Source organism: Echinococcus granulosus (assembly GCF_000524195.1).
Source record: "Echinococcus granulosus chromosome Unknown EG_S00018, whole genome shotgun sequence".
Lineage (NCBI taxonomy): Eukaryota > Metazoa > Platyhelminthes > Cestoda > Cyclophyllidea > Taeniidae > Echinococcus > Echinococcus granulosus.
In genome coordinates this window covers 1,141,482-1,168,864 of record NW_020170398.1, presented here as the reverse complement: position 1 = coordinate 1,168,864, position 27,383 = coordinate 1,141,482, and the positions used below count along the sequence as shown (strand labels likewise).

Genomic DNA, 27,383 nt, shown 5'->3' with positions numbered 1-27,383 from the left:
TACTGAGTGCCCATTTCAGTAGCAAATTCTAGATTACCTCGATACTATTTCCACAGCTTGCACAACAATTAAATACCTCCAAAGCAATTTCATTTTAATAGCTGCTCACAAAATAAATTCGTTTCGCCACTATTTTGCCACTGATCATTCTGCAATATTTAATCTACTTTTCCCGCTTTAAATGCGTCACTTGCATCCTATTGTTCATACGACTAGTATATTTTAAGGCAAAAATTAAAGTCATTTATGTACGCAGTGTAAATAAGAGAAAGTGTGATTTCACGTATAAATAGGCAAAGGTACCGATTCACCACGCGGCATTTCCTGGGGCGGACTGGGTCACACAATGCCCTTTCGATCCGTCCAGTCGATTGAATTGGTGGTCCAGCTCGTGTCTGCCGAGATGACCACTCACTCTTATTTTGAAGAAACCACACATACTTGTGTCCCGGAGTGGTTCCAAAGGTTTCCCTCCTGACGGTTAATTTCGTTTTCATTTAAAAAAATTCCACATATAATTATAACCAGTCCCAGTGCTCACATTGCCTTGTGCTTTCTCGAATTCTTTCAATTAGAAAAGCGATAACATCCTGCCTTACCTGGTCCTCCATGAGTAAAAGTTGTTTGAAAAGCGAAAAGAGTACGTCATATTCCATTTGGAATTTTAAAACCGTCTTTTCAAGGAATTGTGAGGCATAACCCGACTTGATGTTTTATATGTGTGTAGTAGAAGGTGAAAGATGAATTAGGACTATTAGTCAAACCGTGGGGCGTTGCTTGAAGCCTCGAGCCGTCCGACTGCAGTGGAACCTGGTCCCACTATCCCCTCTCGTCAACACCGATGCTATTTACGCTATTATTCCAGTGTATCCATGAGTAGACTGGCCTTCCACACATTCATGGTTGAAACGAGTTTTCAACAGCAACGCCATCTTTACCGGTGCCTGGACCCCTCGCTATGAGAAAAAAGAGGCTGACGAGAATGGTACTGGACAGATCTCGTGAAAGTAAACGGAATGACGCATGAGGCAGTCCTAATAAATATTTCAGATCTTTTATCCCGGCAACATGGATTTCCTTAAACCACTTAACTGGTCATCGCTCGCTAAGTGGATCGAACACTAACACGAATGGTACGGGGCTGAACTCATGAGAGCAATTTGAACAATACGCCATCTAAGGCAAATAAACTCCCACAAGATTGTTAGGATATCAAACGAAGTAGGGGCTACTGAAGTCATCGTCAAGATGACAAGAGATGCCACCGCTTACCGCTACATGGAACCAAATTTGCTTCAAGGTAACTCGCAATCCTTGTAAATCCACATGAAGTGTGACGATTGCACACTTAGGGCAAGGTAAATGCTAACGGCGTCATTACCCTGCCGCTGTCAAGAGCAATGATTGCATTGACACCGCTGGATGTGGTAGCAATTACCTACGGTTCCAACCTAACAGAGACCCTACCGTTATCAACGACGATCGACACCCCACACCGCAAAAAGTGCATTCGAAAAAAAGAACTGTTGGATAGATGAGCATTTAACAAAAGAGGAGTTACATTGGAGCAAGAATACGGAGGAAGAGAGAGGGTCACTCATAGCCGGCAACAGTTTCTGCAATCTGCCAGTTCACCTCCGCTTTCTGGTTGTCGCTCACACTCACGCCATCTTTAGTTACCACCGCGATTTTGTACATGTTAAAGGCACTAAAAAGTGAGCGGCAACAATAGAGGAAGAGCTCTATCGACTGCATCGATCAACCAGCTTTTTAGAAGTGCTAGACCCTATGGGACTCATACTTCACATTGAACAAGACCTGGATGGCAATGAGCAAGATTTTAATAGTTGGTGGATCCGAGTTGAAAAAGCACTGCATCTATTCGTGGTTAAGAAAGCATTGACTAGGAACAACAGCCTTCAACTTACGTCGTTAGAATATAACAAACACATTTGATACAGAGACATATCTGGGAGGAAAATCGACAACTACAGCAAAGGTATTTTAATGCTCTAACAAGACACAAGTAGTCATCAACTTTTGAAGGATGCACTTAATGACACCTTACAGAAGTGAAAGGAATCATCTTGTAAGTTGGCATAGGTAGCTTTGAGCCGATAGTTTAAACCCCATCTACTCCTTTGTTACACAAAAGTTAGTACTACATATAGGTGATGCTAGTGGGAGAAGCCCAAAAAACAAGCATACCGGCCATCGCGATAGAAGAGGACGGTCATGGTATCCTTGAGAGCCCCCAAGGCGTCATCATAAGTAAGGTTTGCAATGTTTGAATCTGCCTTGGTTTCAATCACTTTCCGAAGGAGGGAAAGCGCTAGGTACGAGCCGAAACCTGTGGCCACACAGTCCTCGGTGAAAGCTAGCAAAAAATGGTGGTGAGTGATCAGGAGAACATTCCCCACGATATAAGTGGTAATGATGAAAGTAGCTAACCTACCGACCCCAAGCATGTTGGTGCATCCAAGGTAGGGTGTACCATCTTTCTGGACGCCTCCGACAATGTAACTATTCCAGAGGGGATTAAACTGGCTTCGACGGTGGTACATCACCCGAGTAATCCATGAATGAAGCGCCTGAGGACTTTGAAAAGTAAACTTAACAAGGTGCTTTAGTACCTGGTAGTAAACCCGTCGCCAAGGAGGCTCTCAGTTAAAACTTGCCGGCTAATGTGCTTAACAAGGTATTGAAAGTCGGCAATATCACCAGAACATGCCAGAGCAGTGCATTCATTAACCTTTACAATCATATATCGGTCATAAATAATACTTTTAGGACGCGATCGAAGTTCGTGTACCGGGCCAAAGAACCGTAGGATACAAGAGTATCAGCAGCTATTATTACACCATCCTTGAATTTAATACCAATAACCGATGAGCCACTGCATGAAGGAGACAGTGTGTGGCTCCTTGCATCGGACATAAAACCAGCATGTGATAGGGAAGCTTCAACGCTCATAACCAAATTGAGAACGGGAAGGTGCAACAGAACCTAATCAAGTAATTTGAAAAAGGCAGTCATTGCACTACCAATTCAAACAAAAGGCTTGAAATCAAATAACTAGGACTGGTAGTTGTTTAAATGGAGCCGATTTAGATATCATAACCGTTTTCACCTTAAACAAAATTTTAAAAACTATTGAAGCCTATTTTTTTTAATCCGCGTTTTGGGTGCGCGTGTATGTACAAACGAAGAAATCCCAGCACTTGCACAAAACCATATCATCTGGTGAAGGCATTTTTTGACACCTCCACTTAGACAAGCCTTAACTTTTGCTGTGCAGTTAAAGTATGCTCTTTTAGTTTTACGTTTGACCATGTGAACTCTTCATTTTTCAAAGGTTCGGATTTCCTTTGACAGCATGGCTCCCCAAGTAGCCAATTGCCAGAGCTCTACCCCATTTAAACGGTTCATTTGTATTCACACGAAAGCCTTAGTACTCAGCAGTCAAATCACAAACTCTACGAGCGTTTTCTTTAAGTAATCACAGTAAAGTGCATTCATATATTTAATTGACTGCATACATAATAGAGACCAGTAAGAGCATAAAAACGGCACTTTACTAAAAGATTTAGAACTTCCTAAAAATTTGCAAATATTATAAGGTCACCAAAGGGAACAAGCGACGAGACCTACCTAAAAACATACATAGAATGGGAGCAGTATATGCGATAAATTTGTACAGGAGGGCTGAGTGTGTACTGGCAAGGCACAAAGGCCATGTCCGCGAGCGGATGTACAATGGCAAAGGCTTTATTGTTCGTGCGATATAAATGCATAGTTAAACAAATCAGCAAATTATTACAGGGGCTCTTACCTCTTTTGAGCATTGTCTCTGACTCTCCCCTTGGTCAGCATTCCGCCTCAGTCATCACACCGTAAGCAGAGCTGCAAGAAACATTCTTTTGATCAAACCGTGATAGACAATGCGTTTACATGGGTTTGACAATTTTAAGGAATCTATATATTTGACATCTTTGGGAACCTTATTGGAGAAGGATGAACATGTAGGCCAGCTTGGATGTTTGCCACTCGTAGTAAAACAATATGACATTAAAAGAGGGTCATGTAACAAAAGACGTTTTTGCATGGTTTTATATAAATAAGATCTCGCGCCTATTCTAGCTTTGAATTCCGCACTCACTTCGGTGTTAGCAAGCAACTTACGCATTTGTGTTCTCTACGACTTGTAGATAGGTGGGTGAGGTGTCAAATGTTTACTTAATTAGCATTATTTAGGCAGTACTATAGACAGCTTAGTAACATATTTCCCCAAACACTTAATTGCTATCAAAGTTCCTCTCATCAGTAGCATCTTTCCATCTCCCATCAAATTAAAGTTCCAAATGTAGCAATGGAACTAAACAGACATACCTTTTACGATTGACTTTACAGTCTGCTAGCTCCAGTGTAGTGGTCTGCAGCGTTCTAGAGGACGAAAGAAGGCAATGGAAGTTGCTGGCATAGCTTAGAGTTTGGACTACCCAGAGTAAGTACACAAGCAGAGTCCTGAACGTTTGCAAAACCAAGGCAAATAAATAAAAATGCAATTAATTTAATGCGCACAGGTTTTAGTTTCGTAGAGACATCCGCATATTTCCTGCGGTCGTAAAAACGCAAGACATTTGGTAATAACGGTTTATAAATTATATACACATAAAGCCACAGGTATGAGTAAAAAGGCCTTAGGAGGCGATATTTCAATCGGTAAATTTTGGATTACCTGTGTAGTCAGGCGCAGGACACCTAATAACAGATGTAAAATGCAATTTTGGAATTGCGAACACTATATAAATTTTACGACAAAATTGGTTGTGCTTTAAAATAATAATACCAAGTTGGAAGCATTAATTTTTTTATATTTCTAATAAGTTTGATTGAAGAAATAGGTAGTTCTTCAACGTACTCCTAACTATAATTTGCCTAAAATCTTTGAGTGCAGCAGAAAACCACAATTACGACTAGTGAACAACCACTGGTGTGAACAATGAACTTGAAATAGGTCAAATCCTTCCCCTTTCTCCCTTGACCTGTGTTTAAGTTGGTCTATGTAAATTGGCGCCAACATTGGACAATGTTTTGATTTGTTTTTCTGCGTTTATGCTGTGCGCGGCGCCACATGTTGTAGTTTCTCTCAATATCCCTAATGAGTTTTATTTATGGACAAGACGAACCAGATAAACCCGTATCCTTTATTTCGAATATTGGCTATTCTCAACCTCGACTATCAACTGTTAACGGTGGACCACATCAGGTATCGTTTTGAGAATGTTTCTCATCTTTGTCTCGCTACTTGTAGATTAAAATAGAAAACTACAGTAACGTCTACCAGCAAAATACTAAGCTTTCCTCCGAGGTTGCTTGTGCTCACTCTAACTTGCAGCCCCAATATTCTGACTTTTCGAAAGATGCCGATGGGCACCAGCCCAAGCAGGAGCCACCCCTGAAATTTGCCTCTGAACTTCTGGCGCCATCCATTCCTGTCTCCACTCAACCATCTCCCCTAATGCAAGGCTACATCCCAGAAATAAATTCCTGTATGCCCATGCTAATTCCCCCCACTGCTGCCAACAACAAGTCAGATTTCCTCAAAGCGGATGGCGTTGCTCCGCAGAAGAACGAATACTGCTTTGCGGATGGTTCGGTCTCACCGGGTCTTCCCCCTTCTCAACCTGCGGATCCACCTTTTCGCAAATATCAGTGTCTCGATACTACGGTCAATTTGGCCCAATCGGGACAGCCCTCAACGGATGCAAATCTAGCACCGCCACCGCCTCCTCCTCCGCAACAACAACAGCAAACACCTCCAGCGCCTCCTTCACAACCTCGAAGCGCCTTCGTGAGCCCTCCACGAACAAGTACCGTGAGTGAGGCTCTTTTTGTCCAAATCATCGTCTCGAGGTGCAAACGAATCGCTCCGCTCTGGTTCCGAGGTATCTCTTCTATGCGTGAGAGAAATCGCGAAGAGAATCGGCGAACCTCTACTAATTCCGGACAGACGCAGAACGATTGGAGCATTATTGGCGGGAAAATTCGCGTATGGTTGTGATTTACCGCTTGCCGGGGATATGCCTTTTGCTAGTATCGAGCACGATTAGGCATAAATGGCGAAAAATGGATAGCATTATACAATATTTAGTTGAGATACTTCAAAGCCCTTCCGCCGCTTGACTACTGATGCGTCGCTTGTTCTTTTTTTTCCTCGGAAGCCTCAAGCTTTCCGACCAACTCCACGCTTCGTTACGTCTCGATGCCTTTTGCAACTTGCACCACTTTTGTGATGCGGGAACATCTGTGGGTACGAAGTTCCCTGCCCCGCCTATATTCATGAGGACTTGGTGTCTGGTTATTAACAAATTGACTGGTTTTAGTTCCTCCAGCCTTTGTTCAACCTTTTTCGCGACATCTGTCGATATTTCTTGTGATGATTGTTCGGACTTCTCGGTCTTCTGGACCATTAAGTTGCGTAATTTAATTTTTGATTGATGTATGAAGTAGTCCCTTTTTGGTATCGACTTCATGGGCTACCTTTCTCCCAAGAGCTATAGACCTTACAGATATATTTCCAGCTTATCTAACGTTTACTGCCTTTTAATTTTTGCCTCGTGTGAATCCAATTAGTGATGAACTGTAGCTAAATTCTGTGTGAATTTCGCAAGGGAGAATGAGGTTTACGGAATTTAATCCGGTGGTCTTTCGTCTTTGGTTGTTTTCTTTACCGACTAGTAACTTGAATATGATGTGCGTTGCCTTATGATCAATTTGGGAATAAACGAAATGCTGCATTTCAGTGGGGTTGTATTGTTGCCATTGGTGTTTGTGTATTTGAAAGTGTGATCAACTGCAGTGGGAGGGGTAGTTGAAAAAGGTATAATCTAGCAATACCTGATGGCGTCGCATCAGTTGTATCCATACCTTCCAAATATACGATAATCCTAGCGCGTTTGGATGCTAAAACTATCTGTTTAGCTATACATAGATGCTCTTCTGAAATTGCTGGTACTTTTCCTTATCTAAAGGGAGCCATGCTTTTTTTCGATTTGGGTAGCCTTGCACTGTTATTCTGCCCCTTGGCATTGATGTGTTCATTCCTTCCCCTTACACTCTCGAGCTCATCATTTTGGAGGATAGCTTGAATCAGTAATGGGGGAAGATTGAGACTTGCCAATGCTCATTACTTTTTTCCTGTTTTTATGTGAGCAATCACTCTGGTTGTTCCTGTTTGGTTCTATTCGGTTAGACCGCATCACTGTCGACTGTACTCACTCTTCTGACTTATCTCATGTCCATCTTGTCCGGTCTTAAACTTTTGAATATGGTGTCTTTAATCTCTGGCCATTATAAGGGTCCATCTTGTTGAATAAATGTGGTTACCTCCCCGTAAAGTTCTAAATTTTTACTCTTTCAACACGTGGATTAACCAAACAGATCCTTTCTTCTGCCTGCCTTCCCTCCCCAAAATGAGCAACATCATAGCCCCGTTGATTTCATCAGTGTTGTCATATTTCTGTTCAAGGTAATTGAACGGTGTCTTGCTTGCATCCGTGCGAGAACAGTTTTAAGGTTTCTCTTGGTGTCGCTGTTACTGCTTTTGTAGGAGATGAATCAGATCATGGAGACGGACACGGTGGTGAATCTGTTGAAGAAACTACACAAGGAGCTGCCCGCAGATTCTGTGCTAAAGTTCATCAAGTGCTGGCTGGGCGATCCGGAGGCTCTCAACGATCCTGACTGCTGCGTCCTCAGCCGGCCCGACGCCAAGGGACGCATGCGTCGCATTGACGGTGGGAAGGGCTCCGATAAGGTACCTCCTTCCCTCCTTTTAACACCTTATTTTGCTTTTTCAGTGTCACAATGATTTAGTGCTGGCCGTTGGTGGATGGTGTCTTGTTTTTAAGTACTCAAAGAAACCATTGATTTAAAAAGGTTTAGTGGCCCCTGTTTTGGATCTTTTTTCTGTTTATTCACGTGTGCTTTTATTAATGTTATAAAAGTAAAGTAGGTGATCATGTTCAATTTGAAAGTACTTAAGAAAATCAACGATGGAATCCTTTCTCCTTTCGTTCTTTGTTGCTTTGCTTTGTTAGCAAGTGCGATCTGTGTGATATTAATCTGTTTTGGAAACTAATCCAATGTTTGGACCAAACTTTCATGGTGTTTTCGTTTCCTCTGGTGGTGCATTTCCCTCGTCGTTCTTTGTTATGTAAGAAAACATCAATGAATAGGCAACGTCGGGCGGTGAATTTCGCAGCACCTATGACTGCAAAGGTCCTAAACAGCTTCTTTTCAAAAGTACAGGAGGGCTGGAAGCATGAACCACGTTCCACCTGTGTGAGGGCTTAACGCAATCAACTGGGTTGTCGGCACAATTGTATTTACAACAAAATCCAATGCGTTGCCTTCATCAATGGCTTAGGATGAATATGTTTGTACCGAAGTGTTTTTCAAAAAGGAATTAGCTGAGGTTAAAGCAATAAATTACATGTAGTACGTTTCTGGCCTAGGGAAACTGGCATCAGATCCTGATTTTTGGGAGCACGACCTTTTTTCGTGAGCTGTGGTGGTGGTAGTGGTGGCAGTGGATTTTCTTTCTCTACGCTGGAGGGAATGTGTTGATAAATATTTTTGCTTATGAGTTCTGTCAACCTGGTTTGGTGTGAAGTAATTAGCCCCACTGCAATGTGATGTAGCCCTAGTTCCGGGTACTAGATGTGTTTTCCCCTAGTTCGGTGCGAAAACTTCCTTTCGATACGCATCTCAAATTAGCTGACAGCTTTGTCTGGTCGACGACTCATTCACACTGTCTGTTTCTTTTTTCCGTCGCCCGTCCGCCTGACTCCTTTTTTTAGTAACTTTTCGTTTCCCCTGCCTCTCTTGCTCCCGCATGCGTGCTTTTCATTTGCGGCACGTAAGCGCAGCCGCAATGTTGGAGGCAGGCGGTGGTGGTGGCGGAGATGACGATTACGCAAGAAATGGGTTTTCTTTGTGTGAGGCGTTAACCCACTACCTTTTCTTTTCTCCTCCCTCTCCCACCGACTCAGAGCCTCTTTGTTCTGAGGTGGTTTTTTTTTATTTATCGGTCCCTTGCTGGTGTTGAATAGCCATATTATCGGTATTCCTCATGCTCTTCAAAATAAAGTTTTAAGTTTTCGGTTCTTTTTTTGCTGATCTAAAAATCTATCTTTAGGAACTTCCTTTCCTCCATGGTAAGCTGTGTAATTGAAACCCAGAAGCTTTTTTTACTTTTTACGGTTTTTGATTTGCATTTCTCCCGAGTTTCCGTACATTTTTACTTCTGAAAAGCTGATATTGGGTCCTCCCTCCCTTGCGTCTCAAAGTTCCCTACTACCAACGGTTGAGGGGTCTGTGTTTCTGTTATATACGCCATCTTATTGGGATTGGGAAGCAATGCCCTTCTAATATTTCAGTCGTAAATTGAATGTAGAGTTTTTCGGCAATGTCCAGAGTTTTATGTTTGCAATCTTTGAAACCCACACCTTTTGCAGTCTGGTTTTGGCTATTCTCACAGATCTTAAGAGTCCCGTTTTTTCCACCTACCTGTCTAGCCTAGTTTGCATTGTCTAGGTCTAGAAGTGCTTCCCGTTTCCCCAGACCTTCAGTGGTATGTTCTGGAGGTTTTATATTGCCATGAATCATCAATGCGTCTCATTTCTTTGGTCTTTAATGTTATTCTTATGTGAAATTATTCAATAGACTAAATTCCTCAAGCGTAGAGCGCTGAATTAGCTGTTTTTTGTCTGGGACATAAGTTTTGTTATTTGCGATTTCTTCGTATTTTCGGTACGGTATTCTTCTTCACTGGATTCTGTTCTCTAAGGTTAGGCTTCTATCTCACTTTCGGGCCCTTTGGTCTCGATTTCCCCAAGATCCGTCTCCTCGGGAGTCTTGTGTTCAGACGGAGCATTTCTCCTATTTCTGCCATTAGGGTCTTGTTACAGGCCACAGTTTTCTGAGTTTTTCTGTTTGATTTTCCGGAGGTCTTGAGCTGAATACTTTCAGATCATCATTTCTGACAAGTCGATAAATAAGTTTGGAGAAGTTATTGCGTGCCTGCTCTTTTGTAGACCGAATGTTATGTTTTCACCCTTGGAACGAAATGTATGCTTTTGCCTTAGAAACGCATTTTTTTTTTTCGTCATTTCACCGTCGAGCTACTCCGCATCTTCATTTTCTGCGTCTTTGCTTAACTGTGCATTGTTTTGATGACCTTTTCTCTTCCTTAGCTATTTATAAACCGGGCTTTTGTCTCGGCGGTACATTGTGCTAATTTTTGCCCCTCTTAGAAGGTCTGACTCCTTTCATCCTAATTCAGTTGAAAGAAGCGCCAATCTTGGGGTTAGACTTGTACATTCTGTAAATGGAGTTTTTTTCTGCTGCTCACTCACCAATTCATTTTTATTTGCTAGCCGCTTATCCCAATTCGCCAGTTCCTTGGTCTAATTTCTTCAAACCTCTACTAAGGACAATTTGTTCTTTTTAACACTGTCTGAATCGTACGCGGTAGAAGATCATAAATCCCAATAATCTTTTTTTTTATTGCCGATTTCAATGATAAATACCCCCAAATCCGAGCCTCCACTTTAAGCCCCATCAAATAACCTATTGCAATCTGCAACTTTTCAGCCAAAAAACCTTTGATGTGCTAACTCTTTTAAGGTTTGTAACCTCCACCTACACTCGGTTTCCTTGATGCTGTGAGGCTGTATCATACTGACTTATTTGTTGAACAGATGGCAGCCAAGCTGCATTGAAGGGTCACTGTAGTAGCTAGGATGGGAGTTCATTTTGTCTCGCTTCTTAAAATTTCGTTTACCCTTTCTCCATATCTGTCTGGTTTTTCAGGTTTCTAAAATCTATTTAAGCGTGGTCAACTTTTGCCCTCCCACCGGCTCTTGTCTAGTCGTGCATTTATGTGTGCATTCGCCTTGCCTCCACGCCTCCGCATGTTTTTCACAACTCCAGCACAAACACTGACGGCGCACGACGAATGCGCGAGTTGTCTCCGCGTGGCATCTCTCTCCCCTTTCCACTCCTCATGACACCGTCAAATGTAGTACTGATTGAGCCGTTAGTAGTAGTAGTAGTCCGCACTCCTTCCACACTGCTTGCTTGCTTGCTTGCTTTTTTGATAAATAAAATTTGCCGATAAACTACCCCATACGTTTCCATGTGTTCCCATTTCCATGTGTTTGCACTTTTTTACCTGGAGTGGTTGATTTACCGCTCAGTCGGTGGTCAGTATATTCGAAATATCCCTCTTTATATGAATCGAATTCCTTTATATTTGAAAGGAGTCAGCTTTTGCTTACGTTTTCGTTTTAATTGTTCTTAATATATCTTTTCTTTTATTAATGTGCAGCTGCATCATCACTGCTATTTGAAAGGCATAATTCGCTTTATAACCGCTCGTCAGGGACGATTTTGTGGATTTTCTGTCACTTATTGGCGGCTTCCTTGATGGCGACGGCACATAGCAAGTAACCTAAAACATTAAAGAAGTCCTTGTCCGAAAGACGATTTTAATATTTAGGGTGGTTTAAAGAAATTATAGCGATGGGAAACGAATGCGTCCATCCCATTAGCATTGCGATTAGAAGTGGTTACTATTCCATCAACGTCTGTATGGTGCTAAAGTGTGGCTAGAGCTTTTGACCTTACATTAGAAATAACGGACTTCAAAGAGCGGAAATTGCACTTATTTTTCAACATGGTAACTCGCTGGTAGTGTCTTGTGCCCAGAAAGCACCTTCTATTAAGGCTTCATGGGCGCCAACCTTCCAAAATCACGAATTTTCGAGAGGGATTTCTCTCTTGTGTAATTTCGTCACACGACGGCACGGGTTCCATCAGGCGCTCCATGTACTGAACGAATATTAACAAGGATGGCTTTGACGCTGTGGGCGGTGAAATATTATGGCCACGATCATCACCGACGTGATGCACCCCATTTTTGAATCGTTTACACCTTTTAATCGTCCTACTACGGCTAAGTGCCCTATCACCGTACCGTGCTTAAGGTCTTCTGCACTTCATCACCGCATGCTTTCTCATACGTTCCATCTTCGTTGGCGGTGTTTGGCTCAACCGACGACATCTGGCCCGGTTCTTAGTAGTAGGACGCGATTGACACCCAGTACTTCGTTCAGTACCCCCAGTTTATGCGAATCGAGGAAATTTTAAAAAGTCACGGTCTTACTTGAGCGGTCCCGATTAAAGCGAATTGACGAGATTCAATAGCGAATTCGTCTCAAAGCCTAGCTATTCTACTCCACACAGCCTCTTTCAAGTTATCTGATCAATCAATTCCCCAGGAGTCTCCCACTCCTCTCCCCTCTTCCTGATTCTTCGATATTGACTGGCTAGACGTTGTTGAGATTGGTTTGCCGATATTATCACGCACTTATTGCTTGAATAAATGTACTGCATGCATTTGTCTTCGAGTAGGATTATACAGCCAGTGTTGGTGTACAATTGAATATTTCATGGCTAATTGCCTAGTAGATGGATACGTCCTTGAAGCCTTGGTCGACTTTCTGCTTTAACTCGCTGTAGGTGGCTTGCATAACGATGGAAGTTGAGCCGATCATGTGGTGGAAAGCTTGGTGGACTACAGTACTGTCATTTATCCAATAGGCGCATCAAGTTCTTAAATTAAATAGATGTTTCACGCTCTAGACGGAGACGGAAGAAGGTCGCTTTGTTGAGTATAGTCCAGTAATTCCTGAAAATGATCCTTATGTGCTGTATCTACAAGATTGATCCACATTCACAACAGGAAGCTACTCTGGCCATCGGATACGGTATAAGTAGCATTTTGGCATCACCCCGCGGTTCTTCGAAGTGGACACATCGAATCATCTACCATATTGACGGTTTCTACTGATTGTAATGACGGATTCATAGTACTTTTTTTTAACATTTGGTGTTTTCACTTTCCTGGTTTTAGGGAAGCCCACCCCCAAACTGATTTGCTTATCCTCTGAACCTGCTAAACAAATTCTACTGGCTGAATAAATAGGTGTCAATTTGCCTTCCTACATATTTATTTCCCCTTTTCAACAAAAACGTGAGATAGTTTATACTTATTCAAAATTTTCGGTATTACTTATATTATGACTCGTATGGATTCGATGATAATAACGGAGTGAGTGTCTTGAAGGTGAAATTTCCACGTTAATTCTCCTACCCGTGTTCACTCGGTTCAAGTACCTGTGAACATTTGCGTGTAGCTTTGGATTCATTGCAGAACCGCTATTGGCTTAATGGTTTTTGGAATTACCTGCTCAACTTCCTGATTTGGATTTTTCTCCTCTCATTTGACTTCGAATGAGGCTTAAGTAATTAGTTTTAGTTTGGATCTAACACCTTAATTCTATTGGTTTGAATCCTGGGTCAAGCATTTGGTGCACTATTTGGTTCAATTTTACAAGCCATCAGAGCTAATGCAGCAATGGAATTGGTCGAATGACCATTAAAATGATTCATGGCATCTAATTTTTCCAAGTTAAATATGCATTGATCATTCTCGCTACCTTAAATACCTAATGGATTTCGTTAGTACGTTTTCCAGGCTTGTCCAAGGGGTTTTGGAGGGTGCTTTACGCTGTGCGTATTTTGTAGGTGTGGAGGCTGGACACAATAGTGGGGATGCTGTACCACGGACTACCGATGTCGAGCACTGACACGAATATCATGGTGCACACTTGCAGCCAGGAGCTCTGTGTGCGGCCCCAGCACATCCGATTCCGTGCCAGCTCCGTCGCCCTCGTCATTGTCCTTAAGGCCCTTGCGCAGGCCGGCTACAGTATCATTCCACCACCACCTCGTTCTCTTCGTTCCGGTTTGCCCTCTCAACGTGAGTGTTGCCTTCTCTCCTCTGTCCTTTCTACTTATTTTTAGGGGGTCTATACCGGCTCTTCACGTCTTGCTTTCATGATTTGTCCCATCTGTGGGTTCGTGATGTTGTCAATAAACACCCCCAAGCAGTGTTTGATGCCTTCATGGTATGTGATTTAGATCTTGAAAATAAGCCAATCATCTTCCCAGCAGGTGTCGGTTCTGAGCTGACAACCCCAGGCATTGGGTGGTGTTAGACTATCATGTAAATATCCGTCTTGGACTGAGCGTAAACAAGCACCACGGAATGGGGTTGGCTCCGTATGATGAATTAACCTGAAGGAATAGCGCTGACTTTAAATTAATGCTGATCTTGTGTGGTCGGCAGATCTCTGCTTCTGCTTTTTGCCTACCATTTTAAGACACTACTACCGCCACTCCAGCCAATGTGCGACGATCCACGTGTAGAATGACCTAGAGAGTACAAAACGTAGAGAGCGGAAAGGGTTCTTACGATTTGGTCTTGGCTTTCAGATTATTTTCACGGTTCATCACATTTCTTCCTCTTCCCTTCTTAAAATGTTTGATCCTTGTTCAGCGAATCTTATTTTGAAGCTAGGGCGATTTCGAAGTTCGGGTGTCGTCTCACCTTGGGTCTCCAGTCTAAATTTTTCCTTACCTGGTTCCAAATTTCTCTGGAAGTCATTTTTATAACTCCACCTTTAAAATTTCCTAAATAAAGTTTACTGAAATTCTTGGGCTGTCATTAGAGCGGCTGCGGAGTCTACTTCTTGCCTCCATTTGGTTAAAGAGAAGGATGCCAAAGTTACTATTCTTCTAGCTAAAAGTCTATTTTCCCGCATTATAATGCTCTTTTAAAACAGTTCTTGTCTTCGTGATATCAAATTGTACATGTGTGGTAGGTCTTTGACTTTTCTGTGTTTGCTTTTTCTGTAAATTAATTGAGCAGCTCTCGATCCGGACCCGGATTATTTTTCACTCCTCCTCTGTGTTTCATCGTATCACCTTTGGAGGAGCCGTGTCATGCAACCAGGGTGAAATCGCTTGAATGGTTTCTCATTTACCACAGATGACCACAAAAATCACTTTTTCTGTTTTTGTCTGGGGAAAAGCTTGTATGAATTTCGACTATCGCGTTTTTTTTTTTGCCTGTAGCCATATCCTCCCGCCTGCTGTTATGTCTTGACAATGATCTCACTTGTCCTAAACTACGTTTCCAACTCTGGTTCAGCCCCAATATTTCATAAATAACAGTGAGCGATCTCTCCTCCACGCAGAAGCTGCAACGAATTCGACTATAGCTTTCCTTAAGTAGCTTGACTTGGTGACCCATGTTCCTTCAGTCGCAGGCCATCTTGTATTCCGGCATTTCTGCTCGCTTCTCAGCGTAAGTTTGCCGCATCAGGATCTGAAGGACTCCTTTCTCCCCCAATTACTTGGTTTGAATTCAAGAATCGGTAACCAGAAGATCGTTCAATTGAATGACGATGGTTCAATTCCTTTACATCGGCGTCTACGACTACATCAATTACTAGCGTTCCTTTGAGAATTAGCTCCTCTTCTTCTTCCACTTGTGATGGTTTCTGTTTGCTGAGGGTCTCTGTCGAGTGAAAGTGGATGGTGGTTACGATAAGAGCTGCTACAGCGGCAATACCAGCACCAATAGCGCTTGAGTCCATTACCACTGCTGAAATCGCAATCCGTTGGTCTCTGCTTTGCACACTCTAGTTCACACACAGCACACAAGCGCACACGCGGTGGTGACGGATAATCAAATTACCAGCTTCATGGAGAGATTGGTTTCTTTCCGCCTCCACCGCCACCACTACCACTACTCTGTTGTGCTGCCTGTGTGCTGCGCACAAATGCACGATTGCGCGCGCGTGTGTTTCATCATCATCATCATCACCACCACCAACACCAGCAACAACATCATCTCTACCAGCACCACAACCAACAGTACTATCAACAGCAGTAGTCGTGCTTGTTTACCCGACAGTAAACCCCCCTTCGTATGTTCCGTGTGCATGTATGTTCACGTTCAGCGCATTGTGGATGCATGTGTTTGTTTGTGGTTCATTTCTATTTGAATCCTCTCCCACCCCCTCCCTCCCTCTCTCTCCCCCAACCCCCCATGTTCCCTGTAGCTGACAGGCTTTTATTGGCTGAGAGAGTTGTTGATTTTCTCACCCTTTTTGAGGGAGTGATCAATTTCCGGATTGTTTACCCTTGCCTCGGGACCAAATCGTCGTATAAAACAGATTTTTAAAGTTTGCATTTTTAATTCCTTAGTGTCCTTGTGCCCCTCCAGTATTTGTGCATTGTCTTCCCAGTTTCTCGCGCAGTATAGAGGTATCAGAGCCTGCGGTGGTGCTTCTCTTTTACTCTTTTTTTTTGGAAAGACGTTCAAACTGCTAAACAATCATCGTGAAGATACCTGCTTGAAGGCTAAACTCGTTTGTTTGAGGTGATTTAGAGAGGGAGCCACTTTTGGTTCATTGCTATTCTCTCACCTCGTGATAACGATAACAATTTCACCGCTATCTTGTATAATCTCTCTGTACGAGTTTCATTCCCGGCGCAGAACAACTGAAGGATGAAATTCCGTGGAGTGAGGGAGGATTTTGTGGTTTTTACAATTTTTTGGAAAAGGTTCTTAACAGCTGGGTGATTCGTCTCTGTCTTCCAATCATAGAAATATTCCCTATCAAGTAACACATGTTGCTTCAGTATTTGTTCGTTGCTGCGGCCAAGGCACTGTAAGGAGGCTATTCGCTCAATCCGGGTTTCGCTCTGTAGCTGGCCATGCTTTAGACCGATTCAAAGAGTCAATTTTGCTTTTTTGATTCCTCACTTTTCGGTCAATGCTATTTTTGGCGCATTTTGAGATCATCTTCCCTTGAAGTCCAGATAAGGAGGTGGATGCTGCCTATCGTGCTTTTATCGCTTAAAAGCATACTTTTCTCACCGTATTTCGATATGAGGAGATGCTGGATTCCCGGGTTCCACTGTTTGTTAACTTTTTTTCTATCTATATGCTGCTAGTACATTTCATAGTTAAATCCAGGCCCCACCCCGTTACCGGATTGCTTTGAACGCAGTAGTTACCTAACTCCAACGCAATTTTCTCAGTACTTCCCTCACAGCTCTCCATATCACTTTTGTGCCTAGGTTGCCGCCTATGCAACTTTCTATGGCGTGGAAGCGGTGAAAATGTGCCAGGTATACCCCACTATGTAGAAATGTTTTCAGTTCATTTCGATAGGGAGATCTGTTAGATCTAGATATTCCATTTCGCTGGAATACCACGTACATTCCGTCACGGATTCCAGTTTGAACCCACGTTGAAGGTCGACTTATTTTACTTCATCCTCCTGATGTGAGTCACCACACTCTCCTTTATTCATTGGGCAGTTGATACACTTTGAGTTCAGCTTCCACGAAAGCAACAGTGATAGCGGCCATTAGGAGGGTCCTATGTCTAGCCCATCACATTTTCATTACTCAGAAGTCCCGTTTCCTCCAGCTTATGCAACACGGAGTGATGACCGATTCTTAGGTTTTGTTTGCTTCTGGAAGTACAACGCAAACAGGTTCCTTAGTCTGGGTCTCGCTCGGTTGGTCCGATTTGCTTACTTCCTTGGTTGTCAGTCCCAACCTAACTTGAAGGAGACCTTCTGTTGAAGTGGCTACGCTTCATATAGACTACTAAGGTCAGCTACAAGACGTTTATTTAAGTGGTACGGCAGGGCTGGCTTTGAAGGATTGCGAAACACAGACGAAATTATTAGAGCTAAGTGATGGCGGTGTTGGTGTCGATAGTGTTGGCATTATGTTCAATTAGAGCCAACGCCAACACGCAACAACACCATACCTTTTATGAGCCCCAGTAGTTCCTGTTCCCAAGGTTACTTCGATGTGATTGGCCATTAAAAAAATTAGTAATGTTTTTTTTTCGCGTCCAATGTACCTTGTTTCAATTACACCCAAGAGCCAATATGCGTCAAAATTATTGCCAATGCTATCATTAATTTGCGAGTTTTGTGAATTATCAAGTTATTTTCCAAATGGACCTTCTTATTTGGCGTTCTGAGTTGATTTTCGTAGATATACCTCCTTCGTTTTATGATACGTCGACTTAAAGACGTTGTTGCTCATCTTGATTGCAATATGATATTCCCTAAATGGACAACTCATCCCTGAAGCGTCTAGAATTTAGCTTTTTTATTCATTTTGTTTATTGAGACGTTTTTTTAAAATGTATAACTCGGATATAACGAAAGAGATTGCGTATTATGGGTGTGTGTACACATCGGGAATTTGTGATGTGCTGTGCTAGGAATAATAATGCGAATGAAGCCGCTGTCAATCATGCTTTAGCCTTTGTTTTTTCGTTCTGCTTTTTCCCCAAATCCTATCATCAATAAGCCCATTTTCTACACAATCCTCATTCTAGTGTCACTGTTCAAGTCTTTCTACGTCATTTCGTTAAAAGAAATGGTACTATTCACCTTTGCCAATCATATTCAATGTCATGGTGAAAGTACAATCATGAGTGCCAGTTTCGTTACATTTGTCGATGTAAATGTCGTGGCATAATCTGCAGTCGGGTACTTTCCATGAGGCTGTGATGGCTTTTTCCATTCCTCTGCATCCCCACCAGACTGTACCCAGTGAATGTCTCCCGCAGCCTTGTAGGTAGATAGCTTTCAATTCACTGGATGGCTCAAGTTAGTTAATTGCCATGCATGCCACCACCCGGCATAAGGGGTACTGTTTCAGACGGTGGTTAGGAGGCTGAAACTATGTAACTATGAAACTATGTAAGCCTCCAGGACATAATGTCACCATTTGTGCCTCCCCTTCACGTTCATTTGTTTTTCATCATCCTCTGTTGTAGTGCTAGCCTACATAAAGTTGTTGTACGCGGCGATTGAACAGTAGCATCAACTTCCGGCCCACTTCATAATTACCCTTTATCCCGGTCTTGGATCACTCCTCTCACGTGGCTCATTTTCAAGATTTAAATTGTCTGTCGGAGTGGAGCTTTTCAAGTTCTTTTATATTTCATGTGTGCTTTTGTTGACCACACCCAGGTCAGTCGAGCACATTTCTCTCTCTCTAAAGGTAGTCGGTCTCAGCTCAGATCTCCCATGCAGTATTTTCAGGATGGGAAATTAGCACGTAAACATCTTGTTAGTCTCTTTTAAAACAGATCATGAATTTAGGAAAAGGGCTTGTTGCTCTTCCTTTTTCGTGAAAAAAAGCGTTACACGTAATTAGAATTGGAATCTCATCCTCATTAAGGCAACAAATGCTTTTATTTAATCGGAAGGAAAAATGATAATCATGTTTCGTGCCCTTAGCTTTCTATGGCTTCGGTCCAGCCTTTTTATTAGCTCGAGTTACTTATAACGTAAATCAGTAGTGTCTGCTTCAGTCACTTTTAAGATAGTAAAATCGGCCTTACTTGATCTTCGTTTCATCCACTTATTCTTTTTTTCTGCACCTTTTTCCTTTCAGCCTCTGACGAGTCAGTGGACGTCTTTGGCCCCTTCACCATTGAAGAGCTTCAGCAATATCGCAGCGGTATGTCCACTTAGCCTTTCCCTCTTCATGATAACATTACTAGCACCACCACCGCTACTACTGCATCTGAGGCTTTAGAAGCGGTAGCGAAATCGGCCCCCTTCGTGCCTCGATTTGTGGGGCATATTGGGGGGGTGGGGGAGAACAAGGGTGGTATCGCAGACGATCTGAATCGATAGAAGTCTACTGCCTGTTCCCTCCCCCCCCCCTCCACCGCCCCACACCATCCCACTCACCCTCATCTCACTCAACACACCCTTTCGTAATCACCAGCAGCAGCGACGGCAGTATCGCACGTGCGCGTGCCCATTTTTTTCTCTTTTTAATGTGCGCATTTCGCGCGTCCACCCTGCCCGCTCGACTGCTTGCCCGCCTAACTCGTGTCTTTGATCTGCATGCCGTCGAGTAGTCGCCTGCTTCGCTTTCTGTGATCTCTCCCTCTCTGTGGGTGCGAATGGGCGAGCAGGCGAGGGCATTGACTGACACATCGATCCTCTCTGATCCTCAACTTCTCAAAAGGGCGACTTTCTGGGGATCTCAGTTGCTCGATTATTACCCTCCCCATGCCTTTCATCGGAAGTTGACGTGCATGTGCACCTTAATTACTTGTGCGATTATCACAGGGTAAATCAAATGGCCTCCTAAATGGGCAATATACTGTCTGCTATCCTCTCAGTGCTACTGTTGGGAATTGGTCAATTTTAGCCGTCTCTTTAATATTCATCGCTTAAGATAGTCAAAAATGACTAGTGCGATTGATAATAGGCGCTTGACTTCGCGAAATAGGCGTTTTCGAGTCTTTGAACGCGTCGCCTATGCTAGTGTTAATCGTCTTTGATTAAAAGAGTCTAGTCTCACACAAATTGAATAACTCTTCTGATGTTCTTTGCGCTCCCTCCCTTGTTCCAGTCTTGCCTTGAAAAATCGACAGGTTTCTTTTGAGTCTCAAAATCCCACTGAAATTGGCACTCTCGATTAATAGGGTTTTGTAATTATTCCACCATCAGCCTTGCATTTGGGCGTTTCGATGAACGTCCAGCGAAGTCTATTTGGTAGACTTCTAGACTCAGGAAAGCAGGTGAATTGACATTCTGTTCTCTGAAACCATTCTCTACTTGCGACGTAGAGGAGCCGTTTCAGGCGTTTTAAAGAAAATCCCGCTCTCTGTGCTCTTAACTGATTTAATGCAAAGAGACAGCATTTTAGTTGAATACTCACTGGTACTGTCTATGTAAACGAGGATCTTATTATGAAACCATCGGTTTGTGTTGTTCCACGCCACTAACAGCGATGATGTGGAAGTTGTTTACCTACACATCGAAGGATAAGTGCGTTGCCTTCTTCGGTCCACCATTCTCGGCCTGGCTTTGACCTCAAAAAGGAATTCAGTTGGGCGGGCATCGCGGCTGGTTAGCCGAAACAGTGGCGTGTACAATTACAGAAACTCGTCAAAACATCAACCCTCACTACCGACACCTTACCATAACACCCAAAAATCCCTATGGCGTTGACGTCCCCGTTCCTGGATGCGGTGATGGCAGTAAAAGGCTCCCCATAATCATGTCTGTGTGTGTATAGCGATTCTGTTGACGCAGCGGCCATGGAGGCAAGCACACAAGAACCCTTTGAGGGTCTGACATTTTCGCGCCATGTGGAATCCTAAAGTTACCGCTCTCCACTGCCTTCCATCCCAATCAAAGAACTTTCTTCGCGCGCATCCATTGGTAGATGTATGAACTGCTCCTCATCACTTCCACTTCAGGGAACTTCATCTAGTTCTGCTTTTTGTCATTCACATATTTGAGGCATCGCTTACCGTACTTTAAGACTGCCATTCCCACTCTAGTCTTCCTCCTCCACTATAACGCGGTTCCACACCTGTCCGAGAGGATAAATGATAACAAGGACAGGTGTGCACGCGACACAGACTGTTTCAACGTTCTGAACAGTTCACAGTTATCCACGTGGGTTAGCCATCTTGATGCTGATTCTCGACCCGTCTACATTTAGCCAATTACCCACTGCCTCCGTCATTGTCTACCCGCCTTCCATCCATCTTACTCCACTAGATGTATGGAGACACGTTTCCACATTGCTTCACCTTCCTGAGTTGCCTTTTTGGCCTCAGTCAGCATTCCGTCATCTCGACGGCGGTCTCCCAACCACCACCCATCAACAACACACACTTCAACTCACCATCAAGCCAACTGCTTGTGTGGACTTCTGCGTAAGCCTTCACACGTATTCCAAAATCGCCCACATTGTCTGCATCCGAAAACACTCCTTCTGCAGTTGGGAATACGCCTTCCGTCCTATCCACATTTCAATTTTCCAGAAACAGTTCATCCACATTTCACCATGCAATGCCACATGACTGTAGGTAGCGAGGGCGTGGTGGGTCGGCGGACGAATGAATAAACGGACAAAACGGAATGCGTGAAATGCGATGAAATGCAACGATTGACGTGGGAAGTGAATAGAGACAGAGGTGAGAGCTGTTTGCCTCGCAATCCCATTTCGCCACTACTCATGCTGCAGTAGGCATTCAAGTAGTTGTGCCACTTTTCGCTGAGCATTCAATAGGTGGTCAAACCCACTCCCTTTTGCGATGCACCGCCACCACCACCACCACCACGTAGTGTTGTTGTAGCCAAGTGTGATTTGAGGCAGGTACTCTCGTAAATAATTCGCATGTGCACATCCAATCTCGGTGGCTAACAAATACACACACAAACACACGCACACACACACAGCCAGCACCTCGCTTGCGATGCACTTCATCAACTCCAAGCGTTCTCTTGCCAACACCTTTCCATGTCTCCCACTCGTCTCGCCGTGTCATTTGAGGCAGCGGACAAAGTGGTGTGTGAGGCGCGAGAGTGGCGGATGGTAGGAGTTGTCCAGGTGTTCGAACCACCAGGGCCTAACCTCCACCTGGCTTTCCTTCTTCATCATCCTCCCTACGTAGTCGTTACCCGTTGTTGTTGTTGTTGTTGTTGTTGTTATTGCTGTCAGTGGTGGTGGTGGTGGAGTGCCAATTTCACACATTGTCTTACGATTAAAGGGCAAAAGGCTTTGACGGCGTGCCAATGTCTCCGTGAGCAGCAACAGCATCAATAGTGGTGGTGGTGGTGGTGGTAGCTGCCAAAGTGCCGAATGAACCACAAAGTGCAGTGTGAAGAAGAGTGTGCCTTTGTGGTGCCTCTTTTGTTTTCCCACCAAGCCCACAGGCACGCACTCACAAAGACGTATACATCCACACACGCAGGCTTCTGAGTCATCCATCACACGCAAAATAAGACATCTTCGCCGCCCCCCTCTTCTCTTGGCTTTGAAAAGTGTCAAGACAGTGCGGGGGCGTCTTTTCAACCATTGGTCTCCACCTTCTCTCCTTGAGTGTCCATTTCCAAGGTTCTAGTAGCGCCCTGACTTCACTCTTTAAACTTCCTACTCGGTAGTTAGAAATGTCCGCTTAAGTGAATTTGTCTACCCATTGACTTTGGCAGATAACTCTTAGGTCCACTGTCTTGCGCCTCGACAATCTGCGATTCTACACTTACAGGCTGGACGTAAATTGAATGAAATCCAGGTTTTAGTGCAGGGACAATGGCGACCCGCACTAGATTTTATTTCAACTTGGTTGAATCGTCCTTTCTTGTTCTACCTGTTCGTCACTCTATAGTTGACTTATGTTTGCCGAAATTTAGCCGACGTGATCCATTTGAAAAAGAAATCTGTCCTATTTTATTAATGACGCCATTCTTGGAGTCATCAGTTCCAGTTAATTGAGCCTTCATCACCTAAATGTTTTGTCTTTTTTAACGTTCGGACTCATTATGGTTTGTATCATTCCCTCAAGTTTTTGAAGTTTTTTTTACAACAGCCTTGAGCCATCCACTTTTAGGCATCCTCCACATTCGAAAATCCCAAATTTCCTCTTGAGTTTCCTTTTCCACCTCTCGGCTGTCACCCTTGAGGAAGCATAGGTGTCCATTCCATTGACTATCGTTACCGTGTCCCCGTGCTTACTTTTTCACCCTTTGACACCTACGTCCTGAGCAAGCGTCCAAGTGCCGAAGTGGTGATTAAACGGGTTTTGTCAACACGACCGTTGTTAGTATTGGCAAACTCGTGATACGCTCGTCCAGACTTTCTCTTTATGACGCACCTTTGTGGGCGGGAGGGCGGTATAGTTAGCAAAGGGGAGGGATTATGGTGGTGAGTCAACCGCACAGGGTGGGGGAGGGAAAAAAACACTCTTCTTTAGGGCCACGTGACACGTGGTCACGCACCCCAGACCAAAGGCATCGCAGGCTACCGCGGTGCTACAGGGGTCCTCTATGAATCACCGGGATGAGATGCGACTGTGAGTCACTTCGGCAGCGTAGCCACCAATGCATGTGCAAATATGTTTTGTTTAGTCTAACTTATCCCCCACCGCATGCCTTCCTTTGCCCCATTACAGAGAACCTGACGCCAGCGGGCGAGTCCGTCAGTCGAGTGCCGCTAAATGCCTCGGACAGGGATCTGGCCGACAGTCTGCCTCTGATCAGGGACATCCTCAACCGCAATGAACTCCCCAAAACCTCCTCTACTGGTGTTCCACCATCACATTCGGCGCCTCCCTCCACTCCTGCCCAACCCGCCTCGGAAGGCGGCTCGCAACCGGTGATTTCATTTTCTTACTTCACTGCTCTGATTCATGTGTTCAACCTCGCCTATTTTGTAGTCCAGATGGTAGAACCAGCAGTACCGGTTACCGTTGTTCTAGATGAGTGGGGAAAAATTCCTGTCATTGGCCTTAGTGCTACTGATTGGCAAGCCTCTTTTTGAGTAGCATTTATCTCTGACCTAGTCTTGGTTTATTATTATATTTAAAAGAAACTTTCGTAGATATTTTCTTCGCTGTCTCTCTTGTGATGAGAATGAAGATGGAGAGGTAAACAAACGTTGGAATTATTTATTAATCATTTAGAAGAATCGAATCATTTCCTAATTAAACTCTTTGATGCATGAACTGCTAAGCGATAGTCTGTGTAATTTCCAGTGCATGCCAAAATTGACCTTGAGGCAACCTTGAAGTCTCCTATGAATCAGTTTACTTGAAGTTTTCTGGCATCTACTTTTTGTCCTATCATAAAAAGGAGTCCTTTCCCCAAAAATAACACAATTCCCAAAAGTCACCCTTCCCTTGGAACATGATTGGGTCTTATACGCCTACCAATGGGAAGCCACCGCAGAAGTGGCATTATTATTGGCGCCCAGTGGGACGTAGTTAATATCACGTGCGGCTGATAATGTTACCATACCTACACCCACACACGCACACGCTGTCGGAACCATTTTTACTGGCCCTTCCAACGGCGTTGGTGTTGGTGACTAATTCACCAAAGGGACGGGTGACTAATGAGACACCCGTCTGCCCTCTTCCGTGTCCGCAATTTTGGTCTGTTAGACGCGTCTACCCCCTCTTGGGTGGACTGTCGACTTGTGTCATCCACCGGAGCCCAGCTATACGCCATAGCTTAGACTTAACACAATACCTTTCACACATCTTGAACGAGTATTCCATGAATAGTTAAAGGCAGAAATTGGTTTTTAGCATTCGCAGATGGTTGAAATGCACCGAAGTGAAACAGCTAGGTGATGGGAGATGTTGATAAAATTATCAAAGACCTAACGTGATTGGTGCGGTGGCTTAAAGCGTAAACCCACGTGAATAAAATGGCCACCCAGTGCTGCATTGGTGGTATATGGTGGCTGTTTGTGTCGGTCTTTTGTATTCATGATACGTGAATGGGAAACCACAACTTACTGTTGTTACGAATAGTTACCTTTGTGAGCGTCACGAACTTTCTCATCTGTGAGGGGTTTTTTGGTTTCCGAATCCACGTTTTTTTAAATAATCAGCAGTTATGCTTTCGGTCCTCTCGTCCTGCCTTTTCCACTACGATTTTGTGGTCATTTTTATTTACAAGAGAATAATAATAATTAGTTAGTAGCTTGTTTAGTTACGAAGATTGTTTGAGCGAAGTTGCTGCTTTTTAGGCTACGAGCGAATGATAGTTGTACCTTTTGAGTGGAAGTGGTTCGTCCAGTAATCCCCATGACCTTCAGCTTGACCGATAGTGGTGGGATCGGTCTCCAAGTCTGGCGAATAGACCATTCTGCGTGCAGTGCCTCTCATTTTGTTTAGTACTTTGGGCGTGCACGTCTTCTTTTTTTTTGTTTGAGCGTAATCTTGTGTGCTTGTATCTCAATTGATTAAGCGCTGCGTACGAGGGCACCCGAGCACAGTCAGCATACGTGCATCGTGTAACAGATCTACTTTTGCAGGCAGCCACAAAATGTACACATACTTTTGGCTGTGTCTTGATCATCGTCACTAACTGCGGTGTGTGTTGTGCTTTTCCGCATCGGAATTAACTGTTGATGTTTTTTTTTTTCATTTTCACTTTTGATGCTTTTAACCGTCCTCCAAGTCCATTGGTTGAGTCACCAAAATATGATTGGTTGGTTTACAACCAATAAGGTGGAAACGGCGAACAGGGACTGTGGGTCGTTGATCTAACGGAATTTTGCAAGTGAATGTAATGCTTATACTAAGTGTCGCATACATCTGACTCCTTCTTATATGATACCGTCATTATTAATGTGTGCTATACCTTTTCATTAGATTGTGGCAACAGATCAGCATACTTTAAAGCTATAATCTGCAGGTGATTTTTTTTTTTTAAATTTCGGAGCAGTGTTTGAATTTGCTAATTCCGTAGTGCAATTGGTGGTATCACATTACCGCACTAAGAAATCTGACCTGTGATGACTGGTTTTCCTTTGAAGGCTCTGCTAGTGAGTCACACCTTTCAGATGACTTGATGGTTGGCACAAAGGCGATGACTCGATTCTGATTGTTTCACTTTTTCACGAATCGGAATAATGTATCTTGAAGACATCTTGGATAGATTTGAGCAGTATTGGTCTAGCATTGCTGAATAATCGGGAATATGTAAATGAACTTGGAGTTGTTTTGCATGGACTGGTGAATAGCTCAACGTTGATTGGCTATCTAAATAAGGACAACCTATTGACGAATCGAAATGTCTTAGACCTTGGCTATTTGCAACTTGAAGGCCTCTGAAAACTTCTAAAATGTCAAAAAAGTTTCAAACACGCTACAACTTGATCAAAGAACAGCAAATTCAGTGCGAGCTGTGTTGATTGTATCAATTCTATGCAGTGGTTAGTTGAATGCAAAAAGCATTCACTTCAACAAAGCAATTTTGAATGCGTTTACCTGAAATAATATCTGCGCTTCTTCAAAAGATCCATTGAGTCGGTTGACTATAAGACTGTAAATAACTAATCTTTACAAGCAAGGGCTGCCTCGGTGGTAAAGGGTGATCACGATTTATCGCTAAACCTATGCTCGTAAAGATGTCGATCGAGATAGAGCTCTGTAGGAAAATGTCTTGAAATTGCGGAACAAAATTTGTAGAAGATGGCTACACATGGCGAATTTAACATAAATAAAACCATCAGTTAATAATTTCAGGCGATTTTATTACGATGCTTGATTTCATGTCTCCGAGAGCTCACTACAATTGGAAAAACTTGAATTGTTGATTAGGTAAGTGGAACTGTAAAGATTTTCATTTCGCTTAATGGGTATCTAAGATGAAAGAAGTGCAGTTAGAAGTTAGTGCCCTTTATCCTTACGAGTATTTCATCCCATCCATCCAAGACGGTGAGAACGTCCACGAAGGGGTTTTGACAGTTGAGTTTGTGAAGATGGTTAACAAATGTGGTGAGAGTGCTTTTAATAGGGTCAATTCATGTGCGGGGCAGACAATGAAGTTGTTTTTAGTGTGGTTCAAATAAATCGAGGCAAAATCCAGTGCGAG

The 27,383-nt window shown here is 43.4% G+C and overlaps 2 protein-coding genes across 2 annotated transcripts in view; one reads left to right on the top strand and one right to left on the bottom strand. All coding sequences in view use genetic code 11, as the record gives it.

The window, feature by feature from the left end:
- Positions 1 to 1,593: 1,593 nt before the first annotated feature.
- On the bottom strand, positions 1,594 to 2,973 carry EGR_03528 (Proteasome subunit beta type-4; the record flags this gene model as incomplete). Its single annotated transcript, XM_024492777.1, has 5 exons — positions 1,594 to 1,708; positions 2,209 to 2,377; positions 2,456 to 2,598; positions 2,634 to 2,752; positions 2,785 to 2,973. 5 exons carry the CDS (start codon positions 2,971 to 2,973, stop codon positions 1,594 to 1,596), a joined length of 735 nt encoding a protein of 244 aa, XP_024352910.1.
- A 2,188-nt stretch (positions 2,974 to 5,161) lies between these two features.
- Positions 5,162 to 27,383, top strand: part of EGR_03527 (Nuclear factor 1 B-type) — a gene marked incomplete at both ends in the record, with an annotated part of 30,184 nt that continues 7,962 nt past the window's right edge. The window contains 9 exons of the mRNA XM_024492776.1: positions 5,162 to 5,269; positions 5,315 to 6,052; positions 7,613 to 7,819; positions 13,657 to 13,891; positions 15,622 to 15,905; positions 17,065 to 17,115; positions 18,500 to 18,587; positions 19,417 to 19,482; positions 23,948 to 24,150. Coding sequence (XP_024352909.1) covers positions 5,162 to 5,269; positions 5,315 to 6,052; positions 7,613 to 7,819; positions 13,657 to 13,891; positions 15,622 to 15,905; positions 17,065 to 17,115; positions 18,500 to 18,587; positions 19,417 to 19,482; positions 23,948 to 24,150 — 1,980 coding nt within the window. The remainder of the gene's footprint in view (positions 5,270 to 5,314; positions 6,053 to 7,612; positions 7,820 to 13,656; positions 13,892 to 15,621; positions 15,906 to 17,064; positions 17,116 to 18,499; positions 18,588 to 19,416; positions 19,483 to 23,947; positions 24,151 to 27,383) is intronic.